The sequence below is a fragment of the Pteronotus mesoamericanus genome, unplaced genomic scaffold, assembly GCF_021234165.1.
Source record: "Pteronotus mesoamericanus isolate MK-2021 breed Mesoamerican mustached bat unplaced genomic scaffold, CSHL_Meso_final contig_2, whole genome shotgun sequence".
NCBI classification, from domain to species: Eukaryota; Metazoa; Chordata; class Mammalia; order Chiroptera; family Mormoopidae; genus Pteronotus; species Pteronotus mesoamericanus.
The window spans coordinates 28039507-28066235 of record NW_026555084.1 but is presented as its reverse complement, the minus strand read 5'-3'; the positions used below and the strand labels follow the sequence as shown (position 1 = coordinate 28066235).

The window sequence follows — 26729 nt, the reverse complement described above, 5'->3', positions numbered from 1 at the left end:
CTCAAATAACTAAAAACAGGAAAGAAAAAGGGGATATTACTGACTTTATAGAATAAAAAGGGATTATAAGGTAATAATATGAAACACTGTAAGGTGACACATTAGATAACTGATGAATTAAACAGATTTGTAGAAAACCACAAGCTGACTCAAGAAAAAACAGAAAATCTATAGAAGTAAAAATATTTAATTAATTACTCAAAAATGTCCCTCATAGAAAAATACAGGATCAAATGGATTCACTGCTAAAGTCTACCAAAAAATTAAAAAGAATTAATACCAATTCTTCATAAACTCATCCATTGTAAAGAGAAGGGAAGCCTTCCAAACTCATTCTATGAGGCCAGTAGCCCCTGACACCCAAACTAGACATCACAAGAAAATAAAATCTCTCACCAGTATCTCTTATGATTATGGATACAGTGAAACCCTCAACAAAATACTAACAAACCAAATCCAGCAACATTAAAAGGATAATACACTGTGACCAAATGGGATCTGCCCAAGGCATGCAAGGTTAAGTTTAACATATGAGAATTAATTAATGTAATACACAATATCAACAGAAAAAAAGAAGAAAGCCACACAATCATCTTAATAGTTGAAGAAAAAGCATTTGATAAAATTTAACACTTTCTTTTGATTAAAAAAAAAAACACTCAGCAAAGTAGGAAGAGGAGGGAACTCTTCAACCTGATACAGGACACCTGTGGCTAATAGCACACCTCACGGCAAGAGACCGAACGCTAAGATTGGGAACAAGACAAGATCGTCTGCTTTCACCGCTCTGCCGGAGGTTCTGGTCAGGCAATCAGGCAAGGAAATAAACGATAAGACATCCAGATCAGAAAGAAAGAAGCACAACCATCTAGAGATTATTACACTCATTATTTTTTATAGAGATACTGCTAAATCAGACAATAAAAAACTATTAGAACTAGTAAATGAGTGTGGCAAGTTTGCAGAGCGCAAGATCAATATACAAAAATCAACTGTATCTCTATACATTAGCAATAAGCATTCTGAAAATGAAAATATAAAAACAATTCCATTTACAACAGATTCAAACAGAATAAAATACTTCAGGATAAATTTAACCTAAGAGGTACACAAGTTATACCCCCCGAAAATGACAAAAAACATGTTGAAAGAAATTAAAGACATCCCATGACCATGGATCGGGAACTTCATACTGTTAAGATGGCGATACTTTCCAAACTGCTCTACCCACTGAATGCAATACCCTCAACATCCTGGCTGGCTTCTTTGCAGAAATTACCAGCGGATCCAAAATTTCATACGGACTCAGGATATCCAAAACAACCTTGCAAAAGAACAACAAAGTTGGCGGACTCCCATTTCCTGATTTAGAAACTTACTACAAAGCTAAAGTAATCAAGACAGAGTGGTACCAGCATAAATATAGACACGAAGATAAATGGAATAGAATTGAGAGTCTAAAAATAAACCCTTTACAATTACAGGGAACTGATTTCCAACACGAGTGCCAAGGCAATTCAAAGGAAAAGAACAGTCTTCAGAACAAATGCTGCCGGGACAACCGGATGTGCACACGCGCAGTCTGGCAACAGCCCTCTGTCTCACAACGTATGCGAACATTAACTCAGAATGAAGGCAGGATAATGTAAGCTCTAAGTGTAAACGTTAAACCTGTAAGATTGTTAGGGAAAAAAGGGGTAAACCTTTGGGACCTTGGGTTAGGCAAAGCCTCCTTCAGTCTGACACGAAAAGCATGACTGACAAAAGAAAAAATAGATAAACTGGCCTTCACCGAAACCAAAAACTTCTGTGCTTCACAGGATAACAGAAAAGGTGGAAAAGAACCCGCAGAATGGGAGATAACATTTGCAAAGCATGTGTTTAGTAAGAGACTTGTGTTTAGAATAGATAAAGAACTCTTGCAACTCCATAATAAACAAACTGCCCAACTAAAAACGAGTAAAGGATATGCTTAAACAGTTCTTCAGAGAAGATGTACGAAGAACCAATAATCACATGAAAAGATGTTCAATATTATTCACCAGGGAAATGCAAATCAAAACCCCATGAGATACCACTTCACACCTGCTTGGAGTTTGCAATTAAAAAGAGATAATAACAAGTGTTGGCAAAGTCAGGGAGAAATTGGAACCCTTATCCACTGCTGGTGGGCATACAGAATGGTGCAGCCACTTTGGAAAACAGCCTGGCAGCTCCTCAAAAGGTTGAACATAGAGTTAACACGTGACCCAGCAATTCTACTCCTACGTTAATGCCCAAGAGAAATGATATGTCCACACAAAAACTTGTATACAAATGTTTATAGCAGCATATTCATAATAGCCCAACAGTGGAAATGACTCAAGTGTGCCCACTGATGAGTGGATAAACTTGATATGTACTCTTCCATGCAATGAAATTTTATTTACAAATAAAAAGGAATGAGGTAGGATACAGACTACAACATGGATGAATCTTGAAGACATTATACTAAGTGAGAGAAACCAGTCACAGAAGACCACGTACTGTCTGCGATGCCTAGGACAGGCGAATCTGTGGGGACAGCAAGGAGACTGATGTTCGCCTGGGCGAGCAGGCTGGCGGCTGGGGGCGGGCAGCCGCGGGGAGCGGCTGCTGCTGGGCGCAGGGCTTGGCGGTGGAGGCGAAGATGTTTTAACATTGTTTGTAGTGATGATAACACAACTCCTTGGATATATGAAAAACTTGAACTGTGCACTTTAAATGGGTGAATTGAATGATAATGTGAATTATATCTCAACAAAGTTATTATATTAAGAAAAATTAAATGTAAAAAGCAACATTATAAAGTAGAATATGCTATAGAATAGTGGAGGGCCTTGGGGGTAGGGAAGGATTTATTTTAAAAGGCACAAAATTCGCTAACCAAGAGGGGAAAGGTTTTTAAACAAATTGAGATATAATTGGCATATAACATTGTGTAAGTTTAAGGTGTACAGCACGTTTGATAAATCCAGCTGCATTAAAATTAAGGACTTATATCCTTAAAATGAACCAAAGGTGAAAATTCAAGCCATCATTTGGAAGAACACGTTTGTAATAAATGTCATCAACAAGGACTAATTACCTAAAGTACATAAAGAACGCCTGCAAATGAACACAGAAAAGCCAAACAACTGAATAGGAAAATGTGCTGAAGACTTGGGCTGTTACTGCAGAGAAGAGGAAATCAAAACGGTCAATAAACTAATGGAATGATGCTTAGTCTCCTCAGCAATCAGGAAACTATCAATTAAGACCACAGTGAGATACCATTTCATACCCACCAGACCAGCAAAACTGAAGAATGTTTAGCTGTCATTAGCGTTAGTCACTTGAAGGGTGGGAACTGTCACACGCTGCTCTTTTTAGGGTGAACTGATCAACGATTTGGAAAATACCAAGTAAGGCTAAAAGCACGGTGCCCGCGGATGCAGCCTCGGGGAACTCGTGCACACGGGCACAGCGACAGGCACGGGCGCGGACCAGTCCAGTGCCGTCGCCTGGAACAGCCCCACCCGGGACCCTGATGCTGCGCCCGCAGGATGGGTGCCCTGTGGTGTATCCACGAAGGGGGGCCTCTCAGTAACGCAAGTGGGGGAGCTCCGGCTACACTCGGGGTGGGTAACTTTCACAAATACAGCGAGAGAGTGAAAGCAGCAAATCAGAAAAGACCATTCACAACACAGCTGCATTTATGTGAAGTTCAAAATTAGAAGGAAGCGAACCAGGTCTCCACACTTATTTAACTATTTAAAGAACAAAGCCAGGACAAGATGATCGCAGACACTGAGAGGACGGGACTGCCCCGGGGCAGAGAAGAGGACCCGAGAGGGGGCTGCAGGGGCGGGGGGCCCGTCGGGGGGCAGGTGTTTCCAAAGCACAGCCTGACTCCTAAAACAGGGCTCTTCCCTGCGTGGTTGTTCTTTCAATGTCACATATACATTTCGTGTCCCCTTCTGTCTCTGTGTCATCTTTCATAACAAAAAAATGAAGAAAAAGGCTGTTTTCAATAAGTGGCTTCCTTTCCAATGCTGTGGCCATGCCGTGGGCAGGTGGGCACAGCCGTGCAGGGTCTGACCTTGGAGGGCGGCGGGGAGACCTGTGGACGCCAGCAGGCGCTGGAAAGGCTTCTGCGCCCCTGGCGTGGGAGCCACAGAGCCGAGCCCTGCCGAGGTTTTCTCAGCCCCTTCTCGGCTTTGCTGTCATCGACTGCTGTTCCACAGACCAGGTGAAAGCAGGCTTGCTCCTTCCCCCGCGGCCTGCCAGCCGGCCCTCTCCTGAGCACGCGCCTGCCAGGCCCCGACGCTGCGGGCAGCAGGCAGGCCTGGTCCCCACGCTTCAGTCGGCGGTGGTGCTACCTTCGCCCCCAGTGAGCTGACTGCTATTGTACCCAGAGACAGAGGAGAACATTCAGGTTTCCGTGCAGCTTATAAAGCCAGGCCCAGTGCAGAAGCGTTGGAAAACAATGGGAAATTCTTCTAGTCTTGTGTGTAAAATATTAATTTTGTGGAGACCCTGAAACACGCGGAGTCTTCAGGGATGTAAAATTTGGCCATTAAGCAGCAATTTGGGTAATGTTGCTGTCACTGCCTTTGTGATGCTAACACCTTCAAATTGCCCTGGAAGGAAACGTCGAAGGCAAAGGATGGCTTCTTTCCGTGGCTTCGGGTTCCTGTGCGCAGGTGCAGGGAGGGCCGAGCGTTGGACGCAGACCCGATACAGCGAGGCGCCCAAGCGGCCCGCGAGGACAGCCTTTCTCCCGACGCACCCAGGCAGGAGGTTCGGCCTTAACCCCATTCGCTGTCACGCTCTTGCAGTGCAGCCTCCTCGGGGACCTCCCTGAGCACGGGAGAGGGGCTGGACCCGTCGGAACCTGCGGGGCGCGGCCTCTCCGGCGCCCCACCCCCGCCCCCAACGTGTTTGGATGGGAGCGTTTGTCCCCGTTCGCAAGCGGCTCAGACTGCGGTGTGAGCGGGACCCACAGGGCCCGCCCGGCCAGAGCGCGCCTCGCTCTCCGCCTGCCGGTCCCCAGGCGATGATGGTGGAGCGGGCGCTGCGGTGGCCACGGTGGGCCAGGCCCCGCTGGCCCCCGCGGGATGTGCCGCGTGAGCGAGCGCACGTTCACGGGCCCCGGGATTGTGCTGCTGAGCAAACCCAGCGTGAACCTCGGGCGCCTCCTCACAGCGGAAGGTGGTGCCCACCGGCCCGCCTGACTGTTGCTTCCGTCATCCCCCGCCGCCGCCTCCCGCTCACACCCGGAGGCGACGACACTGAGAAATAACTCACTAGTTTGTTGAGTGAGTCACTCATCTATACTCCAGGCTGTGACTGAACAAGTGGGGAGAGGGAGTCCTCTAACAAAAGACAACTCGCTGGCTCCTGAGGAGGGGACGGCCCTGAGGGGTCCGCGGGCAGTGGCCCCACCCCTGCCTGACGCAGGGCGACCCCTCCGGAGGGCGCGGCCGCTCGCCTTTCCGACTGTGTCTAACTGCGCCGGTAGAACCAATTAAGTTGTTAAAAACTTAAAACTAGGAGCTGCGTCACCTGGTACATACTCCCATTTCACTGAGAAACATGTTAATTTTCAGCCACTTGTTATAGAAATGTGTGGGCACATGAGTCAGCCTTCTTGGGCAGAGGGGGGCGAGGGGAAGTGGGGGCTGTGAGAGGAGGCGGGGCGGGCGGTGGGGAGACGCAGAGGGGGAGACCGCCTGGCGCGCGCTCCGCCAGCCTCCCCCGCCCCTGGCCTGGCTCCGGCCTCAGCCGGGCGGCCCCTGTGCCCACGCAGCCTTTACTGGCGCGTTACTGCCCGGCCACTGGAAAGGAGCCTCTCCAGGGGCACGACCGCCGTCCCCAGCGGAGCTAGCGCAGCCCAGCCTGGCCGGGCCCTCCGCGGGCCTTCGGCCGGCGCACAGTCTCTCCTCCCGGTCACCCCTGCAGCCCAGGCCTTGGCGATGGGCTCCTAGCAGGGGCTCCCCGGACCCCACCTGCCGGGGTGCACAGCTGCCCGTGGATGAGGCTGGATGAGCACAGCCCCGGCTGCTAAAGCTCTCCCGGCCTCTCCGACGGCAGCCTTGCCGGCCAGCTCCGGGGGCCCGGGTTAGGAATCCCCAACTACAGAGTCCCCAAGGCGGGGCGTGGGGAGAGATGAGCCTCTCCGAAGGGGGTGCATTTTTGGGGGGTCGGGCAAAGATCCTTGTCAAAAACAAACCTCGGTCCCATTAATGACAAGCCAGTGCCCACTTCCCTGGAAGGAGTTTTTCTCCAATTAACTTAAGTCACGTACCTGCCTGTCGAACTGACTGGCTTGGGGGGTAGGGGGGACTCTGGGAGAAGAGCAGGCATCCCATCCCTCAGTGGGGACACCTCAAACATTTGCTCTGCTAATTGGCCGCTGCCTTATTAAGAGGCGGGTCTCCGGCTGTAGCTTCATTACCCATTTCCAGGAGAACTGTGCTCCCTGTCCCCCGCCGCCCCCCACACCCCCACCCCCAGCCCCATGCTCCAGTCAACCAAGGCGGCGGTTAAACACATTGATCCCCGCTTCTCTGAAGCTGGCAGCTGGCCGGCGAGGTGCACGGTTTCCAGGCAAAGGTATCTCTGGATGTGGTCGCATTACGATCTAATCAGCAGCCCGGTGGCCCGCCGCCCTCTCCCGCCACTTGCACGCCCGCCCTGTGTTCTGAGAAATCTCCAGCCTTCACTCCTGGTGGATTTTTCTCCCTTCAAGTTTGTACCTTATATCATTTGAGTGTTTAAGTATAACTTCAAACAGTTCTTGTTTAAACTATTAAGCTGGTGGAAGAAGATAACTTTACTGGGAAAATACATTGGCAGAAAACACTCCTAAGGCTGGTGGCTGAAGGAGGGTGAGGACTTACGGGGTCCAGGGCAGCTCCCCCACCCTCCTGTGGAATTTCTGGGTGCTGGGCAGGGGCTGGGTTGTCATGGGGAGGCAGGTGCGATGACCCCAAGGGCCCGACACGTCACCTACAGCCCAGGGACGAGGACTGAGCCTGAGGGGAGGGGGACATACACCTCTGACTGGCCACCAAGCCTCCTGCTCTCTAGCGGGGTGGCCGTGGGGTGCACCCCTGCCGCAGTGCCAGCATGTCCGCTGTCCAGGGCCTGTAGGCAGGAGAAAGCCTGCACCCCCTTAGCCTGATGTTCGAGGTATAGCCCTGGCTTTGCCAGACTCAATTTTTGCGGCTTTCTCTCCACCTTGAACTTCACATTTGGGAAAACAGCTATTGGCTCGTGGCTCCCTCAGCTCAGATTAGAAGCTCTCACTGGCCCATCAATACACAGGTGGATAAAAACGCTGTGGTGCACGCACTGGCTTCACAGCCTAATCCTTGGTCTAAAAGGCCCTATCCCTTCCTCTTTGCCTACCCAATTTCTACTCATCATTGAATACTTGGTCCGAACGGCACCTCTTCCAGGAGGCCTCCCGGGTTCCTTCCATACAGACCGACATGCTCTGTCATGCGTTCACCACCCTGGTTTACATTTGTCTCTGCTACGAGCTCCCCAAGGGCGGGGGCCACATCACCTGCCGCTTGAGTCCCCAGCCCCTAAACCACGCCTGGCACGCAGTTGGTGCCCAGCAGTGCTTGGTGAGTAAATGGAATGCCGAGCTGCTGAACCGGCCACGTCATGAACGGCCCAGATATAAGAATCACAGGTTTTTTCTAACAAACCCTGAAACATAAGAGTGACGCTTGGTCCACGGGATGTGGAGGGCAGGACCACCACTTCCCGTGCCCCAGGAATGGGAACAAACAGGCAGGACAACAGGCAGGCCCCCCTTAGGGTGGCTCATGGGTGCCTGCGTGATGGTGCCTAAAGAAGCCCTTCTGCCATCCCACCTGCTCCGGAGCCCTCGTCCAGGGCTGCTGCCTCAGGCTGTCCGCAGCCTCGGGGCCCCCAGAGCTCGCCCTGGGGCTGCACGGGAGGCAGAGGCCCCTGGCAGCCGTCCCGGCTCCACGCCCACTCTGTCCGCTGGCTCTGTGGGGGGGAGCCCACGCAGTCCCCAGCCAGCCCTGGCCCAGAGACAGCCTGGGCGGCGCCCGCCGTGCGGTCCTCCTTTGCTGTTAAAACGATCATCACTTACACAGGAGGCATGCACAGCTGAAGCAGCAAAGACAATGGAGGAACAACCGTTTTCAAAACACATCACCCTTCTTTTGACGAGTCAAGAGTGGCTAACAGCCAGGTGACCTGCAGCTCCACGTGCAAAAAGGTTTCCTTCGGAACAGAAGTATGATCGCAGGCACAAGCTGCCAAGTTGCTGAACAAGAATCGTTGGGTGCTCTAAAAATCGGAGGATTTCCAAACCTTGTTTTTTTTAATTAATTATAAAAATCATTATGGGTCAAATGGATGCGGTGGAGTGGCTGGAGCAAAGACAACATTTAAAATTTAAAATCAAAAAGTTAAGTGCATGTGAGTTTGAATTGCAGATCTCCCCCTCACCAGCGGGGTGGTCTTGAGCAGGACACTGAACCGCTCCGAGCCTCAGCGTCCTCTCTGCCAAGAAGGGCTAATAGCAGCCCTTGTCCTGAGGGCCGGGGTGGGGTTCACGGTGGAAGCGCCCGGCCCTGGGCCCGGCACGCGGCATGGGTCATTACCCTGCTCTCCGTTCCCCTCCACTCTCTGGTCTCTTAAAAAGAGTAAGAGGTATAAAATCACCATCATTAGCTGCAAATTTTGGTAATTAGAATCGCAGCCAAAGGAGTTCCTGGAGAGCTGAACCCAAAGGAAACCTGGAGGGGCCATCGTTTCGAATCGTTTCTTCCGCAACCTCTGGATGTGCACACAGTCAAGGGTGTGCCTGGCTTCCTGCCACGCGTTTCTCTACATGAGCACGTGGGCTCCTGCTGGCGCTGCCGAGAGGGAAGCCACGTTTCCCAGGGGTGGGGCTCTGCCTCCCTCTTCTGTAGATTCCCTTTCTCATTGGCCTTCCCGATACAACCAGTTGCCCTGAGAGTCACAAAGGTTTTAAAAGTGAAAAGTTGTTCCTTTACAACTGTTAGGAGGGTGTTTACCAAGACAAGCCTGGCATGCAGACAAGATCTTCATGCTACTAAAATTTGGTGGCAGGTGGGGGCACTGGTGAGAAGGGAGGCAGAAGTAGAGAGAAAGGAGCAACCGGGAAATGTGGGCGTCTCCCTTCCCTGTGAACAAAGCCCACCTGCTCTGTGTTTCACGTTTGGGGGGTGGGCACTTCCTGTTTTTTGGCAACGGGCTCGTCATCACGGTGGCCACGGCACACAGCCACATGGAGCTGGTCACTGGGGTTTACAGACAATGTGTGTGAGTAGGATTCATTTCATCCAAGTGGCTGGAATGGGCCTTGGCTGGTGTGGCTCTGCCGGTTGGGTGTCGTCCCGCAAACTGAAAGGTCACTGGTTTGATTCCCAAGTTGGGGCACATGCCTGGCTTGTGGGCCAGGCCCCCAGTTGGGGGCATGTGAGAGGTAACGAAACAATGTTTCTCTCCCTCTCTTCCCCTTTCTCTAAAAATAAATAAATAAAAAATTTAAAAAATGACTGGAATGGGACAATGCTTCCTGTCTGTTTGGGGACAGCTCTATGTTCTATCCGTGTTTCGTTAGGGGAAGATCATTTTCAGGCTGATGGTGTCTGACAAGTCACAGGTGGCAAGTCTGAGTGGGGGCAGGAAGGACTGGTGTTGGTAACACTCGGCAAAGCTGATGATGACGTGTCTCCATCGGCTGCTACCCTTTGCCCCCCGTGCCTGGCTATTCCAGTCCCTCCCATCCTCCAAGGTCAAGTTCCCTTCCCCCAGGGAAGTCCCTCCTAACTGCAGGAATGGCACTGGCATGAGGGGGAAAGGAGGGCAGGTCCCAGTACCCATGCTGTCACTTACCAGCTCAGTAAATGAGCGAGGTTATTTGGCCTCTCTTTGGCCCTACGTAAAAAGCCACTTGGAAGGCAATTAGGGGAGATAATGCCCCCAAAGCATCAGGCATGAGCTGGGCACTAAGCAGGCCCCAGTGAATGGTGGCCGCTGCCATGCTGACCCCACCCTGAAGGACACCCCCTTTCCTGCTGTGGGTGGCTTTACCCCATGGTGGCCTCTGGCTGTCTCAAGGGCCCAGTCTCTACCTCCAGCTTCCAAGAGGCCAGATCTGCTGCTTCTTGGTGTTTCTCTCATTGCTGTTGTTTTTGCAAGAGGGCCCAGCTCTCATGCAATTCCTTGCTTGTTGATTAACCACATATTCCCGGCTGTCGCTTAGAATCAACAGCCGAGGCCTTCCAAACTTGCCCCGGTCACATCGCTGGCGCACTCGCATGAGCCCCTTATCGAGAGCATTGTTGCTCAAGACAGACACACTTGGACACATGGGAGTTTTCTTCTACGTCTCAAACAGCCTAGCGTGTTTCCCAGGGGCTCACACTGGCCACCGTGATGAAGGCAGTTCAGGTCCCGACCTCAGGGAAGGCCCCCTCAGCCTGTGTGCACAGAAGCGAAGGCAGGCACAGAGTCCCGGTGTGGCTGGGGACCGCCAGGACATTTGTTTGGGGATCGGCCCTGGGTCCACACTGGGCGTGGAGCCAATAGAAATGGCCGAGAAGGGTGGGCTGAGTGATGGATGCTTTTTAACATGCTTCAGTAGGAATTATGCAGGATCTGTTGGCATTCCCTCCGTGAGTCAAGGAAATAAACTGCACTGAGCTTTGCCCTTCGCCGTTCTGGGTGACTGTACTTCAAACAACTGTTTTGACCACTTCGCATGGGAGGGGTCCCTGTGCTCCCCTCCAGGCCGGGGGTGCGACGGCTCCCTCTTTCTCGGGTCCTCTGATTTGTCTCTAGGTTGTTGGAGGTTCATCTTATAGTATTTTTTCCAGCCACGAATACAGGAGTGGTATAATGTCTGAGCCCCGGCCCCCCAGAGAATCCTTTCTGTTGCTCCACATCTGGGTCGCCGCGTGACAACAGTGGAATTCTTGGGTCATAATCTTACCGCCTTAAAACTCTGCAGAGGGTCTTCGTCGCCTCCTTGTTTCTTAATGTTGCAGGAAAGCCTAAGGCCAGAGGGTTCTTTTTTTTTTTCCTTCATAGAAAACCAGATTCTTTTCCTCTGTCTGGACACGTCAAATATAATGAAACTTTTTTTGAAATCCAGAAATTTTAGCAGTATATTTGGACTTATGAATCTTTCTGTTCAGGGCAATTAAAAATAAAAACCAAACCCTTTGTCACTTGTCCCTTTGATACGCTTCGGAGGTCTTCATGGTGGCCAATCACCAATATGCTAATTTTTGTCTCTGTCCTACATATTTACCATCTCTCTCACATTATTGTTGCTATTTCCAAGGCTTCTTTCTCTCTTTTTTTCTGTGTATTTTGGGAGAGGCCTTCAGTTCCGTCTCTCTGTTGTAGAGGGTGCTGCTTGATTGCCGCATGGTTACCCTTGTCCTCACGGCTGGGCCGCAGGAGGCCCTGCTGCCATTGTGCCCGGATTCCAGGTCCCGTCCACTCCTCCCTTCCCTCCTCCAGCTTCCGTTTTATTTTTGCCTGTGCCTTGGCCAATTTAGGGTCCCATATTTCTTCTCCCTCCGGAGTTCACGGTTTCTTGACTTGATAGTAGGACATAGTTGCTGTCCCCTGGGTTCCACTTCTTGTAATGATTTTCCCCAAGAGCAGGCGCTTGCCCTGCGCCTCCGGCGCGGCCCTCCCTCCTTCTGCGGCGCGGACGCCAACTTCTCTCCATTCCTCATTCAAACAGGCCTAGTCAGGCTTCGGCTCCTTTCCCCTCACCTCTGCCCCGCTGAGGCGGCCCAGAGGGTGGGATTCCAGCCACCTCCATGGTCACTGCCACAAAATGGCACCCAGGGTCGGGGGCGGGGTTCAGCGGTCATCACGTCCCCACAACCGGCGCTTGTGGCCAAAGGGTTGGCAGACCCCCTTGAACGTCTGCAGTGTGGGGTGGGGGGGAGAACTAACGAGCCCACTTTCTACGTAAGTGGGACAACACATTGCTGACTCTTCTGCGGTATGCCCATGCCACCCCTTTGCCCCCAGGTGTCCCCTTTTGAAACCTCTTCCTCACTTTGGTGTCTTTCTTCTTCTGCCGCTTTGCAACGACCTTTCTCAGTGTCCCTTTCCTGACTACTGTGCCCATCAGGGAAGGGTCGGCTATTCCCCCTGCCCCCCCGGCGCCTCTCCTCTGGGGCTGCTGACGTCAGCGGACAGGCTCAGGTGGGGGCAAGTGTAAAATACCAGCTATGAGGGCCCACGTAGAGGTGGGTGCAAGCGAAGGCCTCTGCCAAGCCCTAGGAAAAGGACGTTGGATTTGTTATATTTCAGTGGAAACGTGAGTCACTGGGTGAGCCATTGGGGGAGAGGGAGGGAGGGAGGACAAGGGGGGGAGAGAGAGAGAGAGATCAGAGAATTCAGCCAGGCAGAGTGGGGCAGGTCAGGGCTCAGAGAGGCACTCGATGGACTTAGGGACCAGGCCTGCAGGCTGCAGGTCACAGGTCCGCCCATCAAAGTGGGTGGGCGTGGACTGAAAGGCAAGCAGGGGGCGAGGAGAGCTAAGGCTCCCGCAAAAGCAGGGGGTGAGGAAAGCAAGGCTCCTGCAGGAAGGTGAGCGCACAGACCAGCCTGCCAGGTCCGGGGTGAGCCCTTCCTTCCAGCAGCAAAGAGCAATGCACCACTGAGCCCTCCTGCTTATAGCCAGTGGACGGAGTTCACTGCCTCTGGAGATTTTAATTACCTGCAGACAAAGTGGTTTTACTGCTTGCATTCGGAGGAGCCTTTTGAAAGTCGTTTCACTGCGATTACCTTCATTAATGAGTGATCAACATGCATTAAAGCAGAAGCGAACGCAGCAAGAAGGCAGGCAGAGCGCAGCCCACACCTGGCAGTGGCGGGGCTCCGTCTCCCTTATCAGCTTCGAGGGCACCCTGTGTCCTGGACCCGGTTCTCTGGGGCACGTGGCACAGGACTGGGCACGAGCTCACCCACCATAAGGAACCACAGGGCGTTCCCAGGGCCCGGGACGCAGCTTTCTGAAAGCCCTGCCCCGTGGCTCTCCTGGCTGGGTGCTCAACCCCACAGGCCCAGTGTGGGGTCGTCTGGTGTGGTCTCGTCACCGGTGCACTGGGCGAGCCTGCTCTGCGGGGTGGCCTCCCCGACAGACGCTCTGCGGGGGGAGGGCCACGGTCAGCTACCCCTCCCTGGATCACTCACTGGTGGGTCCGCACCCCCAACGCCCCTGATTTATATCAGCTAATTTGACACAGTGGTAAGTGTTCTTCCCTTTATTTGGAGAAGAAAAAAAGATGGGTCAGAACACCTTGCTTCACTGTCCAAGAGCAGCAGAGGGGCGGGGAGGCCACGCCCTCTGCAGGGGCTGTGGGTGAGGGAGGGCGGGGTCCAGAGCCAGGACGGGGCTGACCTCCAGGCCTCTACTCAACTCCTGCCCTCAGATCCGCTCCTCACCTCACCCCCAGGCAACGGGAGAACCTCGAAGGGATTCCCCTGCAAAAAGAAAACGTGAGCCCTTTCCCTCCGCCTGTCGGTAAGCAGAAAACACTTCGAGGCAGGGACCCAGAGTCAACATATTTGAGTCGTGGCTGGTCTGACAACTGCTGAGTTTGTCACACAGATAATTAGATAAACTGCTTGAGCACAGAGATTCAATATGCAGTGTCATTTAGCGGCTGCTACATGGGAGCCTTGATCTTAATTGAAGGTGCAGAAGGGGAGAACCTTAAAGAAGTCCCAAATCAACTCCCCCTCACTCCAGTAGTTAAACACCAGCTCCTGACCAGCCTCCAAGGCCTCCCACGTGTTGGCCGCGCGCTCCACTAAATGGTTCTCTGGGGTCTGAGCCAAGGGCACCCCCTAGCCCCTGCTGCCCTGTCTCCACGCGAGGCCTTCTTTAAGCAGCCTCCTGGGGAGGAGCTTGGGGACAAGAGGCTCCAGGTCACCCCCTCCCCTGCCTCCTCCCACCCCTTTCCTTCCCCATTTTCCATCGACGCGCTCAATGGCTGCACCCCGTCCCTCGCCCCGAGAATCCACCATGTCCTTTGAGCAGGGTCCTTCTAGGAACCTATCGCCAAATTAGGAGGGACGCTGATGGAGGGTCTCTAACTAGGGCGCCCCACGCTCTCACTTGGGGACCGTGGAGAGACTGCACATATCCTATGTCGCACATAGTCATCAGTGCGCGCATTCACCTGAAAATGAGCAGAGCACTCAGAGGGCCAGGGATAGAAAGGTAAGTCACACATCCCCACTGGCAAGCTGGTGGGAAGTTACAGCAGAAGGCGGACCTTCTTCTTGGTAGAAGTTCTGATAGCACGTTGGTCGGCATGGGGCTCACAGAGGAAGCCCCCTGGGCCCTGTGGGTTTATCTCGATAGAGAGTGAACCGAGAGAGGCTTGGCCACGAGCTCCTGGACAGGCTTCCCCTTCCCGCTGTGGCAGACCCTCGGTGCTGCTCAGGTAGGGGGAAGAGGGCGGCCCCTCAAGGCCATCCCTGGGAGGGCACTGCAGGATCATGAGAAGGCAACATGGCACCGTGGCTAAGGGTCTGGGCTTCTCCTGCCGACAAGGACCTACGTGGACGACCCACCCCAACAGCCTTCTGACTCCCTCTGGGAGTTCTCTCCCCTTCCCTGCTCTGGCCTCCTTTGTGAGCCCCAGACATGCCCAGCGAGCTCTCACCTTGGGGTCTTTGCACCTGCTCCTCCTTCTCTTCTCCCAGGTGTGCAAATGCCTCGCTCCCTAACCTCCCTGCCTCCTTCGGGGCTTTACCGAGATGTCATTTCTCAGATTAGAAGCTCTCACTGGCCCATCAATACACAAGTGGATAAAAACGCTGCGGTGCACACACAGAATGGAATACTACCATGCTACAAAAAAGGACATCTTACCTTCTGCTACAGCACAGATGGGCCTAGAGGGTATTATGCTAAGTGAAATACGACAGGCAGAGAAAGAAAAATACCCTATGATTTCACCTATATGTGAAATCTAAAGAACCAAATCAAGCAACAAAATAGAAACAGACTCACAGGTACAGAGAACACACTGATGGTTGACAGAGAGGAGGGGGTTTAGGGTGGATAAAAAGGTGAAAGGATGAAGAAGTCCAGATTGGTAGTTACAGATCAGTCAGAGGTGCGGATTACGGGGAATATGGTCGATAACCTTGTAATACGTATGTATGGGGTCAGGTGAGTACTTGAAACATTGGGGGGACCACTCTCTAAAGCACATGATTGCCTAACCACTGTGCTGTACATCTGAAACGAATACAGAATAATATTGAATGTAAACTGTATTTAAAAATTAAAAAATTAAAGCAAAAAAAAAAAAAATAGGAGGAGCAGCTCTCCCCAGGCCCTGTCCCGACCTGATTCCGCCCCATGGCACTTGCACCACCTGCCGCCGCCACCTCTCGTCTCCCGTCTCTCCCATGGGATGCTGCGTGTCACGAGGGCAGTGTCTGTGCGGCGCACGCTGTGTCCCCAGTGCACAGAACTGACCTGACTCAGACGCGGCATATGTTTGCTGAATGAATAGGCAGAAGGGTTCAAGCAGGGGAGTACCATGGTCAAAGTCACGGCTTGGCAAGTTCACTCTCAACGCTGCATGGGAGGCAGGTGCGAAGACTATCTGACCAGGAGCTGGAGGACAGCTCAGGGTCACAGAAGTCATCCAGGTGAGAGAGGGTGGGGGGACGTCGTAGCAGAAGAGGGAGAGGAGAGAGGGGCAGAATGAAGGCATAATGAGGAAGGAAACCTGGCCGGGCTTTGGAGTCAGTAGGGGCTTAACTGCAAGAGGAAGCTAGGAAGATGCCAGGCCCTTGGGGGACACGGGGTTGCTGCTATCGCTGAGACAGACGCCGGGTGTGGGAGAGAAGGTTCCGGGGCAGAGGGAAAGGGAGATGGTGGGTTCGTTTGGGACACACTGAGTGTGAGGTGCCCATGGGCTTTTAGGGTGGGTGCGAGCAGGCAGCTGGAGGCGCAGAGGAGCGGTCGGCGGGGAGACACAGATGGCCTCATTGGCACGTGAGCCATGGCTGGACCCGTGAGAAAGTGGGGAGGGAGGGCGGGGACGGAGGGAGAAGCGAGCCAAACAGGACCCCTGGGCGAATCCATGTGTAAAAAGCTACTGTGAGTAATAGAAGGCAGACAGAGAAAGACAAATGCTGTATGGTTTCATTTGTAGGTGGAATCTGCAAAAACAAAACAGGCTCACAGAAGCAGAGAACTGCTGATGGCCAGGGGGTGCGGGGATGGGTGAGAAAGGTACAGGGGCGAACAAAGTGCCAACTCCCATATATGGAATGCATACGCCACAGAGACGCAGTGTGCAGCACAGGGAGTATCGCCAGTACTGCCATGACTGCCTGGTGACAGATGGTGACTAGACTTGGTGCGGTGATCACTCTGTAAGTCATACAAATGTCAAATCACCATGTTGTACATCTGAAGCTATTGTATGCCGACTATATTTTAATGAAAAATGAATAAATAAAAACAGAAAGCTCCTGGGGAAGGAGGGGCCTGTGAAGTCAGAGGAGCGAGGGCTAAACCACGTGGGAGGGGCCGCTGGAAGACTGACAGATGCCATCGCAGGAGCGAAGCAGGAAGACCAGGCCTGGCACGTTCCACCTGCAATTGGCATTGGAAGGAGGCCGTGATCTCAGGGGGCACAGGAGCCAGCCTCACACCCTGGTGGGCCGTGTGCAGAGGGAGCTGGGGCAGGGGAGGCGGCCAGGGCGCTGCCGCTTTGGGCGCCTGGGAGAGAAGGAAGGGAAGGGCAGAGCTGACCTGGCACCTGCAGGGAGGCTGGAACAGAGCTTCCAGAGGAGGAGTGGGAGCAGGCCAGGTCCTGCCTCCCAGCGAGCGGGGGAGAGGAAGGGGAGGAGGTGCCAAGGAAGGTCAGGAGGCACCTTGGGGCCTCGGAGGCTGTGGCTCGTTTCCATAAGCGAAATCAATGCAGTGTGAGGCTTTCTCAGCTCAATAACTTATTAGCTGGCTTTAATTACTGGGGCGTAATTAATTCATCCCAGGTACAGCAGTTCCGTGAAGCGCACCGCCTGGACTGAACCGAGGACACCCTCCCACCTTCGCTCACACCAAGGCATTTTGTTGTACGAAGCCTAGAGGAAACACCCAGAGCACACGTGCGTTTGTCTTAGTCGCGTGTCTGGGTCCCGGAAGCAGGTGCTGTGAGAGGAGGATGGAGTTCTGCTCCGAGGGCTGCTGTGCTCAGGCGCTGGCCGCGGGGCATGCGGGTGCTGACTGAGCCCACAGGGAGGCGTCGACACAGCGGGTGGACAGCCCGTGAAGGCTCCCATGGGCCCTTGAGGTCTTGGGGGTGTCTCTGGCTACAGCGGCCCCACCCGATGGCCCAGAGGGCGGGGTGCCAGGGACCTGCCAATGCCATGGGGTCAGGCCTGGCATCCTGATCACACTGGGATCCTCAGGTCCTACACAGCCTTGGTCCCCAGTGGACATTCAGTGATGTCCTCGAAGCCAAGTGGCTTGGTAGAAAATGTCCAGGCCCCTTTCTGTGGAGCTCAGCGTGAAGGCCAGGCGAGGCGCCGGCGCACAGACTCCTTTGCGAGGGCTGGGGGAGCGGCAGCGACCCATGGGCAGGCGGGGCCAGGAGTGGAAGGGCAGCTGCAAGAACATGGAAACAGGAAACAGGGTGTGGCCGCGGAGGCCAGCGCTGAGAGCCGGGCCAGGCTGAAGGAGGGTCCCCCGCAGGCCCCGCTGTTCCCTCCCTGGGCTCTTCCGGCGGCCGATCCACAAGTTCCCCACTCTGTCCTTAGCAGGGAGAGAGCAGTCCAGCGTTCTGCTGCCCAGAGGCTCTGGGAGCTGGGAGGACTGAGCCAGCTTTCCCGGAGGAGCCCCCAGAGCAGGGAGGCCCCAGCCCGCAGCAGCAGCCATGGCTCCCAGCGCGCCCTCCCCACCAGGAAGCCTCCGAAAAGCGTAAACCTTTCACCTCCTACAGACACGCCTTGCTGGACAAACAGCCCCAAAGCTGTGGGTGGTTCTAAAGGGCCAGCCGCGGTGACGGAACCGTGACTTGGGGCTGGGACTTAGTGCTCTCTGGGCCTCCAGGTCCCTGTCTGGGAACTGGGAAAGCTGGAGTAGCTCACGTGTCGCTGGCGCGGCTTGCGGTTGCCCTGCTTGGCCTGGCGCACAGGCCTCTCTCAGCTTGCCCTCACCCTCCCATCTGCACCTGTCCCCAGCTGCACCTGTCCCCTGTAGGACCTGCACTGTAACAGCGGCTCTTCCCCGTGCTTGCGGCTGCTTCCCGCCTGCGCCTGGGATGCCCCCTCGCGCCCTTTGAGATGCACCACACCTGTCTCTTTTCCAGCTCCTTCCCTAGACACCCTCCTGCTCGTGGCAGGCAGATGACCCCTCCCTCAGGCTCAGCCGACCTTTCCTGAGGGCCTTGCACTCATTCCAGAAACCTCCTCTAGACCTGGGATCAGGGGTTCTCAGTTCCCTTTCTCCACTGGCTTGCTGGCTGAACTTGGAAGACTCATGGCATCTCTTTCCAAAACACAAGGCAGCCGGGGAAGGTGGTTTAAATGTGACCACAAGGAGGTCAGATTCCAGGCACCCGTTAAATACATACGAAGGCTCACATTCTCATCTTGCCTGGTTTGGTCCCTGGGGTACCCACCGCCCCCACCTCTTAGCCCATATAGACAGCATTGTCACCCATGGACAGGGGTCTGTCAGCCTCTTGCTTCTGTCCCTAGAATCAGCCCTGAAGTTTGCAACATCGCTGTCCACTCGCATGCTGTCGATTCAGCTCAGAGAGAAGGTGCGACGATCATTCCCATTTTACAGACTAGGTAAGTGGGGGCAGAGAGCTCACGCGCCTCATCCCAGCGGGTGTGGTGTGGCCCAGGATGGATGAAGCTGGTGCCCTGGAGGCTGCCTGCGCCCCCTACCCTGCCCCGCGGCCCTCCCTGCTGGAGGGACCCCTCCAACGAGGGAAGCCCACTCCCCCGTGACTCTTGCGGCCATCAGGGCCCTGTGCCGGCACCTCACGCACCTTGGGAAGCTGAGTCCCCGCTGGAGTGGGGAGCCGCTCTCGCCACAGGCAGAGAAGACTTGCAGGGAATGTGGGGACGCCCAGAGGCCTGAGGCTTAATTTACATTCCTAAAGCAACAGGGCTCACAGTGACAGCAACATGAAAAAAGAGAAATCTCTTTGGCAGCAAAGTCTGGCTGCTCTGCTAACCTGCAGCAAAAGGTTGGGTTTTTGTTTCCTGTATGTAGTAACACTTAACAAAAGAAGATTTGTGAGTGAGCCAATAGTACGGTTAATTTTTCATCAAAAATGGACGTTATCTCCCCTGACTTCATCGGCTCCGGAACTCCCTGCGGGGGGCCAGGGCTGCGACCAAGCGCGTGCAGGCTGAGGCGCCTGCGGTCCATTTAGAGCTGCACCCCTCACAGGCTCCCGTCTTCCACGATTTCATGGTTTGTTTGGAAACTGCCCAGCTAAGCCACTGGGTCAGATGGGATAACACGGCCCTGGCGTGGCGAGTGATCGCTGAAAGGCAGCCTTGCCTTCCTGAACAGTGTAGGACGTAAAGTGTGAATTGAAAACCGAGTCAGAAAAATACTTTCAAAAGCGCCCTCTAGACCACACATGGGAAGCCATGTCACAAGATAACTTTTAAAACAAACTCCATAAGCAGTGAGAGTTACAGAGAATTCCACGCACTCTCCGGGTATTCTCCAGTGCTGTTTGGTGCTAAGGACAATTGTGACTAATTTTGCCACAAGAAGAAAGGGATACCACATCCAACATCCCTCCAAACGCCTGATTTTTGGCAGGAGACCGTCCTGGGGGCTTCGGGGAGCTGGTTGCCGGGGCCGTGCAGGGGAGCTGAAGCAAGGATTTTCAGTTTGGCTTTGATTTTCCCACATGCTAATAATCCCTAAATGATGTGCTATTTCATTCCGAGTTCACAAGGCATCCCATTTCCATGGCAACTGGAATGTGATACCAGAAGTTTTCTTGTAAGCGGGGCTGAGCAGGCTGCCTGTCTTCCCTTGCAGAGCGGCGTGCCCTGTGCCCCACGCGGTGCTCAGGCGACCGCCCCCCCCGCCCCAGCTTCACGCACACCCCTCCCTCCTCTCCCATAGGGACTATGGAGGCAGATGAACCACCAGGGGATGAAGTCGCAACTTCCCTCTGTAAAGTCTGCTAGGACTAGTGGAACATAGCTGATTTTAGAATTTTTATTTGCATGGGGGAAAAAAGGTGTTTTTAAGTTTCCTGTTATCAATAACTCCCTGGAAATCTAGGACAAAAGACAAATGATCATCAGGGAGCTCAAGATGGCACTAAACACTCCACTGCAACCTTTCTTGGCACTGCAGGCAGTTGCCCTTCACACCCTCCTTTCTTCCAAGACAGCCCCCCCACCCTCCCCCTGCCAGGCACTGAGCTGAGCCTGCGCCTGAGGCTGCGAAGGCCGCTCCCGGGGCTGGAGCCCCACGAGCCTGCAGAGAGGGCATCGCCAGGACAGCGGCAGGCTGCCCCCTTGTGCCTGCCATGCTCACTCTCCATCTACCACGAAGCCACCTGTGCCCAGGCATGTCCCCCAAGCCCTTCTGGGCAGAGCCCTTGTCCCTGCCTTGGGACCCTTCACAGATATGCATGTCGCTGCTCCAGGGGCCTCGGATTAGACGCACGATGACAACAGGTGTCATTAATACCATCACCTGTAACGTGCCTGGCACGAGTCAGGCAGTCTCTGCATAGCGTCTCCTGTACCTTTTCCAAGAGAGCAGGCAGGAGCTGCCGGGAGCCCCACTGCCCAGCTGGGAAAGGTCCGGCTGGGTGGAGTTCCGCCCCCGAGGCCGCCCAGCTGGGAGAGGGCAGCGCTGAGCTGCAACCGCACAAGCCCTGCCCGCACTGGGAGGGCACGTCAGGACGGTGGCCCTGCCACAGTGCCTGGGTGGGGATTCACAAACTCTGTGCAAGACTCCGCAAGTCAGAAGGATCTGGTGGATAAAGTCCGTTAGCATGAAGCAGCCCCTGTCTGCTTGCCCTGCCCCCATCCCTCCCAGGTTTGGTGGTGGCTGCTTTTTGCTCGCATGAAATGAGAAATGCTCTTTGAATAACCGATGGCGAGGGGGGCTGTGCATACTCTGAGGCAGAAATAAAAACCTTCAGAAAGATGCAGTCTGGGGGATATTGGGAACTGGAGAATGGAGCATCAGTCTATAAAATTCAACACGGCCAATAAAGCCAGAGCAACCGGTCAAGTGTTTCAGAGCTCACGGCTGCAGGGACTCGGCAGGCTCGCGGCTGGGCAGGGCTCCCAGACCAGGGACATTTGTCCTGGGCTCATTTTGGTCTCATTTCCATAATGGGCCTCATGATTTCTGAAGCACCTCAGCAGTTGCGTCCTAGCACAGCCATGGAAGTGTCTGAGGCCATTCCCGCCACAGGAGAAGCGACTTCCCGGAGTCCCGAGTCCTCCGGGGCTCCCTGCCGCCACAGCCCCTGCGTGCAGGGTAGCGGGGGTGGGCCGCCCTTTGGAGGAGAGCAGATGGCGCAGGCCTGTGCTCCACCGCTGAGAATGTGCCCGCCGCACCGTGCGTCCTGGGCTTGGGGCCGGGTACAGTGACAGCCGCCCAGCCCCCGCAGCCCTAGCCTCCCAGCAGCCCTTTGCTGTCAGCGCTGCAGGTGCCGGTCGGCTCATCCAGGGCCTTCTCTCCCCTCCAGGGCCTTCTCTCCCCTCCCTACCCGCCTACGTCCCACCCTTACGCAACCCCACGTGGGCTCTCCCATCTGCGATGTGCCTCATGCTCCCACTGGCCCACACGTGGCTTCTGCTTTCTCGCGTTCCTGAACTTATTAACACGAATAAGTTCAGGAAACCATGTGGCCATTTGGTTTCAGAATTGCAGATATTTCCATAGTCTGCGGCCTGCGCTGTCCATTGGGCCCGCATCAGTGTGGGAATCTGCATTCTAATGCTCACAGTTTCCGGTGCCTCTGAGCCAGGGAGCGTCTGCTTAGTGCAAGGCGTCACGCCAGGTGCTGAGAACGGATCTGAGCGTGAGGAGCAACAGGCCCTGCCCCGGAGGCTCTGCCCCTCCAGCAGGAGCGGCCGCTGCTCTTCTCCTCTGACTAAACCCCTGCACCACGCACGAGCCCTTCGGCCCACACAGGGCCTTCCTGTCTTGCTCGGGGTGCGCTGGCCAGGCCAGGCCTGAAGCGCTGTTCCGCCAGCGACCACTCCAGGCCGGAGCCTGAGAGCCTGCCACGCTGGGACCCACTGTGCTGGTGCCATCTGCTCGCATTCTGTGCGCAGCGCGGCCCCCTGATTCATGCAACTGCCTCTGTGCAGAGGGGTAAACATAGGCTCTGTTGCCACCTGGACAGGGCTGCCCGAAACGTGTGAGGGACCGCCATGTGCCCTGGTTCCTCCTGGACACACGTGCCACGCCAGCTGGGGCTTAGCTAGGCCCCCCTGGATCCCACCCTCTGAGAGCAGGTGGCCACAGCAGAACCTGCATCTCCAAAATGCCACTGCTGCTGTGTTGTGAAGGCTCCAGCCTTCTTCTCTACTGCCCTTACACTTTAACCTGTGCCCTCAGCACACCCTGTCAGTGGTCCAAAGTGCATTAGAAGAGCCACTCCCAAGCCCCAGAGCACAGGGGCACGAAGCCGTCTCCCTACCTTTCAGGAAACAGGCCTTGCCATGGACGACGACGATCTTCTTCTGCAGCAGGCAGGCGGCACGGTGGAGCTCGCAGTGGTTCTCGTAGAACCTCCCGTCGGAGCCGCACACGGGCACGTAGCTGGGTTTGCAGGCCTCCAGGCATCGGCACTCGGGCTCCCCGGTCTCCCTGCTGAGCGTGCATCTGCTCCCGCGGCGGCACAGCATCTTCCCGCAGGAGGCTGGCAGTGCGTTGTGGCCGGAAAGCCCTGCCAGGCACACAAACACTGAGGGTCAGCTCTGGGCACTTGGATGGGGCCCTGGGCTTCCTTTGAGGCTGCTTCATGTCACGGGGAGCAGAGGGTACATTTGCCTGTGAGGCTGAGGCCTGAGGCTCAGGGTGCCCCAGAGAGTCCCTGCCCCTTCAAGGGGAGGCGGCCGTGGGCGCCAAGAGCAGTGTCTTGTCGCGCAGAGCTCAGTTTTTATGGCTGGCTCACACCGAACAGCTCAGGCACGAGCCCTGCCCATCTGGGAGGGAGGAATAAATGGGGGCTGCAAGGAGGGCTTTCCAAGAGACACAGAGGGTTCGAGTTGAGGGCCCCATCACTGCTCGGCAGGCAGCAGCATCACACACTTGGGGGAGAAGCCCTGAGGTGGGGAAGCCTTTCGGAAGGGGGTGAGGGGTGAGTGGGTAAAGGAGACTGAGAAAGCCAAGCAGGGGAATCTTGGTCTGACACGTTAGGCACTGACAGTGGGGAGCCACTGCGGAATCTAGGGGGGAAGTGTAGAGTAAGGAGAAAGCCGTATTCTGAGTGTTCAGGGCGGGGGCAGGAAGGGCCGGCGCGGCAGGGAGGCCAGAGGCTGGCCGTTTCCTCGGGGGAGAATGGAGTTCTCCGGGACACACGTCAGCACGGTGGCACCAGCAGCCCGTCTCCACTGCCTGCTCCCTTCTAGCGCAAGGCTGCGGCTGTGGGCAAGAAGGCTGAGGACCTGGGAGCGGCAGCTGCCACGGTGCTGGGCGTCCCTGCGCCCGACACGCGTCCGCGGTGATCTCAGGCCGCGGTGCCCAGAGCGCAGATGGCAGAGCGGGCGGGGTGGGCAGCAGAGCGGCTCATGCTGAAAGGGCACACGGAGTGAAAGGCCAGGCGAGCGTCTGCCCCCGCTCCGTCACACTGCCACGGAGTGCAGAGAGCTGGCTGGCTGCCCCGTGGCACTAATGGCAACAGATGGGAAGCTGAGAATTATAAAGGGATATCAAAATACAAGTGATTCAAACATGAATGCAGATTTTATGGCCGCAGAAGTCTTTGCGTTTAAGCTTTAATTAAATCTTCCAAATACTCAGGAAAACAGAATGGCCCTGGCACTCAGGACTGAACTTTCAGCCCCAGCTCCCACCCCATGGGATTAAACTGTCTAAGGAGGGGGGAAAAAAGAGAACCTTCCCTTTCTTGATTTTGGCTAAGTCTGCTTTTCATCATTATAGATTTGAAAGGAAAAGAATCAGTTATCGGTAGATTAACTGCTTGACTCAATAACTCATTTAAATTCCTCCAGCCTTGGCAAGCTAAGAAATATTGACTTTTTCTTGAATCATAATAAACTAGAAGATCGAAATATCTCCAAGTAGTGTGAGAGAGCAGGCCCTAACGGGTGCCTGAGCTAACTGTTCACAGGCACCGCCAAGCCTCCGCGGGCGGCCTCGCGGGCCGCGCACACCTTCCCGGCAAGGTCGCGGGTGGAGGGCGGCGGGCAGCCCTGGGCAGGAGGCCCCACTCGAGGGGTTTGCGGCTGCTTTGCCACCGCGTGGGTTTGCTTCTCCTGGAAAATGAGTTACCCTGGAAAGCACTTGCGGCCATTTGAGGAAACGCGGCTCTGAAATATCTGCACTTGCTTCCATCTAACACAAAGCACGGCCACTCTATCACCTTTTTAATACACTTCTGCCTGCGACGGGAAGGCAGCCCTCACTGCCCTGTTTGGAAAAGCAGCAGCAAAGTTTCTAAGCCTCCGGTCCCTGTTGCTCCGGTGGCACTGCCCCCTCTGACTGCGCTCTTTTCCCCTAAATCAGCTCCAGCTCGCCCCGGGGTCCGCCTCCTCTGAGTGCCCCTCTCTGGGTCCTCCTGCCTCACGGCGTCCGCCCCGCTCTCTGGCCTTGGGGGACCCCCCAGGGGCAGGGCCTTTGTCCACATGTGCCTCCCCTGTACCCCGCACACTCAATTTTTAAGAAACACAACATTCTAAAAGCTCATCTCCTGAAGTCTGAGGGTGCCACGCTCAAACCGCGGCCAGAGGCTGAGAGGGCGGGGTGCTGAGGGCCTGGAGGGTGGGCAGCCGCCTCGTGAGGAGTGTGGCTCCCTTGCCTCCTCCGAGGACCGGCAGGAGGGAAGTGGGAGGGAGAGGGCACGAAGGGGACACATATATCCTTGGAAGTGAGCCTTCTGGGGTCTAGGGGACCCGACTCTGGAGTGGCAGAGCAGGCAGGGGCTTCAGAGACCACCGACTCCAGCCCAGGCAGGCAAAGGGAAGCCAGCTCATTTGGGGTGAGGGGAGCACCCCCGCCTCAGGGGTGCCCACATGCCCTGGTCGCAGGGCGCGCTTCCAAAGAGCAGCGTGCCGTGCAGCACCTCCGATACCCACGGTGGATTAGGTGTGACTGACGCCTTCGTGTTAAAAAAACATGCCAACCAGGGCTCACGGAAGCTGTCGAGATCACTCAGGTTCTCTCTAATGTGAATTGGCTGTCGGCGAACAATGGAGTCCTAATGATTTGCAATTAAGGTAAAAGTAGCTTTAATGCCTTGCACCTGCCCTTCCCAGTCTGCAGACAACAGGCCTGTTGTGACAAGCTGGGAACGCCCTCCACAGGGGTGGGCCTGGGACCCCGCCTACCACGGAGGACCGTGGTGCTTTCCTCATTAACAAGCCCCTTGTCACCACTTCCTCCTCATTACTAAAATGGGATGAATTTCCCACTTCTCGCAGGACGCTGATAAAACAGTAATGGGAAAGGTAACCAAGTGAGACCGCCAGCAACTGCCTCCAGCATTTATGAGGACGACCATGATGCATGGAAAAGATAATGTGTTTAATTTGTAGTCATAAAGAAAGCCGTTTACCTGGGTTAGAAACTGATCATCATACCAAATACGCTGCTTTTCAACACTAATTAAATTTACTGAACACGGTCACAAAGGGGAATTGTTACATGAAAGTTACGGCGGCAGGAGAAACAAGTCCATTTGTACCAGTCGGTGCTAAAGGCCCCTCCCGTGAGTCAGGTGAGGATTCTTGGTGCCAGCGTCACAGACCGGGCACTGCCAACTCAGCGTGCGTGCGGTCGTGGGCAGCGGCCACGGCCCAGGTCCAGCCTGCGCGACCCCAGTGGCGGGACCAGGCCGAGACCGTGGGCGCCTTCCCCCACCCGGCGCAGGCAGCCTCCCTCCCGCTGAGCACACCAGAGCGCAGCCGCTTCTGTAACTGGCTCCTTGGCACAGAGTAAGCCAGTGCGCGCTTCCCTCTCAGGGGTTGTGCCCTGAATGGCACGTGACAGGAAACCCGCCAGCTTTCCACGTTGGGATGCTAATTGCCTGCGAGCGTGTTTGCCCAGAGCACGACTTCTGCCTGAGAACTCATCCGTGGCTTGACCAGCGAGGACAGCCTCCGCCCTCACATGGCCTTGGGAGGTCGCCACCCAGGTCGCAGTCAGCAGCACCGCCTCTGCCTCTTCCTGCAGGCCCTTGGCCCCCCAGCAAAGGACTGGGGCGACACCCCCACGGCCTCACCTCACACCACCCACCCCACCAGAAAGCCACAGTGAGGCGGCTTCCTGGCTGTAAGGCGGCTGCACACTCAGCAAGGCCCAGCGCGGGTCGCGCACGGTGGGAGGTGGACGCAGAAGGCACGCAGGGTGCCAGGACCCAGCCGCCTCGAGTGCTGATGGTCTCACCGCTGCCAGTCGTGAACCCCGCCTGGCGCGGCAATGGTCCCAACATCTGCAGACAGAAGGT

The 26729-nt window shown here is 55.2% G+C and overlaps 1 protein-coding gene across 6 annotated transcripts in view; it reads right to left on the bottom strand.

Annotated features, from left to right (window-relative positions):
- The window catches only part of FSTL4 (follistatin like 4), a 359817-nt gene that overhangs the window by 163134 nt on the left and 169954 nt on the right, over positions 1 to 26729 (bottom strand). For all 6 annotated transcript variants that reach the window (XM_054568477.1, XM_054568474.1, XM_054568472.1 and 3 more), the window contains one exon: positions 22740 to 22988. In XM_054568477.1, the coding sequence (XP_054424452.1) occupies positions 22740 to 22988 (249 nt within the window). The remainder of the gene's footprint in view (positions 1 to 22739; positions 22989 to 26729) is intronic.